The 4,413-nt window shown below is 37.0% G+C and overlaps 1 protein-coding gene across 1 annotated transcript; it reads left to right on the top strand.

Moving 5' to 3' along the window:
• Positions 1–205: 205 nt before the first annotated feature.
• Positions 206–3,871, top strand: LOC134236032 (uncharacterized). The gene is made up of 4 exons (XM_062718210.1): positions 206–580; positions 867–1,057; positions 1,190–1,425; positions 3,615–3,871. Exons 1-4 carry the CDS (start codon positions 206–208, stop codon positions 3,869–3,871), a joined length of 1,059 nt encoding a protein of 352 aa, XP_062574194.1.
• Positions 3,872–4,413: the final 542 nt, after the last annotated feature.

The following is a 4,413-nucleotide window of genomic DNA, read 5'->3' as shown; positions in this document are numbered from 1 at the left end:
GCTTCGACGTGTGCTTGCTTTGGGTCGTTGTCATGCTGGAAGCGATGTTCCTCTGCGTGGAATTTCCTTTGTATGAAAGGCATTAAAGTGTCTTTTAAGATACAGCCAATGCTTTTACCAACATGCTTAAAAATCTGTTAAGATGTTATTACACCTCATTCTACGGAAACACTACGACTGAGAAAGATCTACATTTTGTATGACCATGGCCAGACGTTTATTACAGTGTGATGATACACACTTTATCGTGCGGTACTTATGTGATGACAATCTTCAAGTGAAAACTCGTATGTTTTTTAAGTGTGACAGTGACTCTGTGACTGTCGGTGAGGAATATGATGTACAATGGGGGCGACCAAAGGAAGTTGACAGAGCAGTCGTTATTCATTCAGGAACAGAGTTGGAGATGCGTTCCAAGTTGAAGAATTTGTTGTTGCAGCCAACATCCCCAGTCGTCTCTTCCCCTCGTTCAGCGCATTCCCCCAGATCGCCAACTCCACCCAGGCCAGAAGAACCACCGCAGCTGAAACGCCGCAAAACAGAAAAATCTCAGTTTATTTCCTGCAGTGTGACTTTCGATGTAAAATTAAATAAACGTAAATCTTAACAAAGCAGTATTAGATACCTATGTTTCCTACTAAAACACAGTTTGGTTGACCTCTCAATTTTCAAAGTGAACTGATCTTATTAGCCTCCTTTCCAATGATACGTAATTTACATGTATATTGTAATAAGTTTATATCATTTTCAAAGTTAAAAAGTTAAGTTGTTTGTTTTCAAAATAATGTGTATTTTGTCTATAATTTCATTTTATTTCTATGTTTTAGAATAAGAAAGAACATTTTTTTTCAGACTAAATCCGGAAGACCGAGGGTCCCACAGTTATAACTCTAGAACCAGCAGAAAACTTGCAGGAAACAGCGCCACTTCTGTCATCCACGTTCCTTACTCCAACACGACCTCCAGCGATTCTTACAGAACAAAATGAGGAACCAGCACCATCTGTCTCACCCGCGCTCTTGACCCCAACTAGACATCCTCCAACTTCCGCAGACGAGTACCCCGCTTGATAGGTTCCGGACTTAACGTCCATCCACAAGCGAGGAAGACACAGCCAGTTTGCAGGCCATCATGCGGGACATCCGGAAATTGTATGATGTTTTCAACAAGGTTTCTCCAACAAACACAGAGTGACCGGGCTAGAAGCTCAGATGAATACAGTTCTGACCAACATTAATATCCTCGTCGACCTTGTGCGAAATGGAGGCCTTCAACAACCGACTACTCAGGCTGTCAATATCAGTGAGTTTAACAGTACGGACTCTGACAGTGGCAGTGCATCAACCGGTATTCCCGAGGAATTCCAAATTCCAGATGTTCCAGATTCAGAACTCGGGGAAATTCTCAGAGATTCTAGGAATTCAGGTAATTTTGCCGTCAATTTGTGCAGGAAATTGTTTTCTGAACTCTTTGGCGAGGGGAACCTCCGATTTGACTACAACTGGTTTGGAGTCGGAAAGCTGGGGGGGGGGGGGGAGAGAAGGAATTAAACCTACGGAGGAAGTCGGTGATTAAGCGTTACGTGTGTTTCTTTTACCCCGAGCTTCAATCAGAGGAAAATTGGAAGGAGAAGATAGTGACAAAGATAAATGAATCGCTCCGCCACACTGGTATAGTGTAATCCCGACTGTAAATGTAGACATGTGCAACGATGTGTTCACCTTTCACGAGTAATTATGTGCTTTTTGTAACAGTGACAACGATAACTGTCTGTGTTTTAACAGTGACAGCTATTAACATTTTTATTGTGATACTGAAGACTTGTAAAATAAAAACTTTGGATAGATATTAACTTTTAATTGGACAAATTGTTGTTATTTTATTTGTCTGTTTTAATATCTGTTTTGCTGATTTTAAAAATTTGCAATGATAAGTTTTCCAGTGGATGTGATAAAAAAAAAAACAGAAATATATTTAATCATAAGTAATAAGAGAGAGAGAGAGAAATAAAAATCAAACCAAAAAAACTCAAACAAGTAAAAATAAATGTACCCCGGGTTCATTGAATATTGATTTTATAATTTTTCAAGAAAATTAGATGTATAAAAGTTTTTTTATAAAAAAATAAATTATAATTTTAGATCGAATAATATCAAGGTAATAACAAGCAAACTCTCAGAATTGTGGCCCAGCCCTACCCCCTGGGGTCATGATTTTGACAATTTAATATCTACACTACCCAAAGATGCCCCCACATAAGTTTCAGCTTTCCTGGCCCAGTGGTTCTTGAGAAGAAGATTTTTAAAGATTTGTTCTATATATTTCTATGTAAAACTTGGATTCCCTATTGTGCCCCCCCCCCTACCCCCGGGGGTGATGATTTTAACAATTTAACTGCTTTCGGTCAAGGAGGCAGAAATAATAGCAAGCTCGGAAATATCTTGTCATAGGTAATGCACATGTCAAATATGAAAGCCCTATTTCTTCTCAATCAAAAGTTTAAAGAACAATATGCGTTTGTTAAATACTATTATGGCAACAAAATGAAGATTCAGCTTTTCTTAAATGCAAATTAAATATGTTGGTACCCACATTTTAAAAAGTAGGTCAAACTCCTAGGTCAAGGTTAAAGGGTCAAAGTTCTTTTTATCCAATGAAAGGTCTTCTCACAAGTATTACTAATGTGAAGTATGAAAGCCCTAGCCCTAACCATTCAAAAGTTATGGCCAAGATTAAAGTGTTTAAAAAGAGGTCAAATTCCAAGATCAAAGGGTTAAAGTTGTTGACATCCAATGAAAGGTCTTGTCACAAGGAATAAATATGTGAAGTATGAAAACACTAGCCCTTACCATTCAAAAGTTATGCCCAAGGTTAAAGTTTTTAAAAGTAGGTCAAACTCCAAAGTCACGCTCAAAGGGTCGAAGTGCTTCATATCCATTGAAAGGTCTTTCTAAAGGATTGCTTATGTGAAGTATGAAAGCCCTAGCCCTAACCCTTCAAAAGTTATGGCCAAGGTTAAAAATTTCAAAAAGTAGGTCAAACTCCAAGGTCAAGGGTCAAAGTTTTTTATATCCAGTGAAAGGACTACTCACAAGAACTACATATGTGAAGTATGAGTCCTGTTTTCTGCATTTCCTGCGAATTTATTTTGGATCTAATAATTTTTTTTCAATATGAAAAACTTTAAAGATTACTTGTTGGGAATCACCGTGGGTAAATACACATTACGTTTAGAATTAAGAATTTAGAGACATTTGTGAACATTTTTAATTACTCAATGCCTGATTTTCACAACCTGAGGATTGGACTACCTTAAATCCGGTATTAATAATTTTCGAAAATCTTTGTGGAAGAAGATTATATTACTTTTGTTCCTAGTAAACAATCAACAATATCGAGGGAAATCCTAGAGTCAAGAAAGGTCGTTTCAAAAAAGGGACCAGTTTTTCCGCTGGCACTTTCGTTAATACCAGGACTGATGTGAACCATAATGAAACTCAGACCAGCAGTTTTTTCCACTGGCTATTGCATTAATACCACTACTGATCATGCCGTGAACAACAGTGAAACTCAGACCTACGAACATGATGTAAGTTCCACTGATTTAACTCTAGGTAAGACCGAAGACAGTGAAGAATTATTTCGATCTACATGCACCAATACATTCGATGTGCAAAGGATCGTAGAGTTTGCAGTTTTGGTTGAACATCTAAAACGATGTTTTGTGTGTCATACACCACTAGATTTAGCGAAGTGTGTAAAAGAGAGACAGGATGGTCTTGCGAGTCTGTTGTACATAGAGTGTACCAACTGCAAAGAGTTGACTACTAGGGGTATTGTGCCAACAGGGAAGCTACCAATATTGGTGTAAATGACCAAGGTCCATCTGATGTGAATACTAAACATGGCGTTGGTATGTATATATTTGGTTGCTTGTGTTTTTTTTTTTCTATTTTAAATTTATTTTAAATAAGCACATAAAATGTATGCATATTTCTCAAAGATAATTACACTGATGATTCTTCTTTTCTTATCAGTAACAAATGTGAATTATTCACAAAGTGGTAAATATATACTTTTTTTACTCTGTCAATCTTAATATTTTTGTAATACACAATGGAAATGAAAGTTAAATCCGACTTTTTTTTTATAAAACAGCGATAAGCAGCCTTATGATCCCCTAGACTGTTGAAAAAGAAATTATTTGATTCATCATAATAATCATAACAATGATAATGGTGACAAGTTGTGTTGCTTTTTCTAAATATAAAATTTATTATAGCTTTGACCAATGCTGGAGTTGGGGAGGCTGTTGTTAAAAGCTGTTTCTACACTAAACATCCATTGCATGTCACAGTAATTTGGAGAGAGAGAGAGAGTGTGTGCCCCTGTGTTTGAGTCAGTTGCTAAAAT

The sequence above is a fragment of the Saccostrea cucullata genome, unplaced genomic scaffold, assembly GCF_032062105.1.
Source record: "Saccostrea cucullata isolate Sc308-1 unplaced genomic scaffold, CSIRO_AGI_Scuc_v1 ctg5556, whole genome shotgun sequence".
In the NCBI taxonomy this organism is placed as follows: domain Eukaryota; kingdom Metazoa; phylum Mollusca; class Bivalvia; order Ostreida; family Ostreidae; genus Saccostrea; species Saccostrea cuccullata.
The sequence above is the reverse complement of the archived record's forward strand: the minus strand, read 5'-3'. Positions and strand labels throughout refer to the sequence as shown.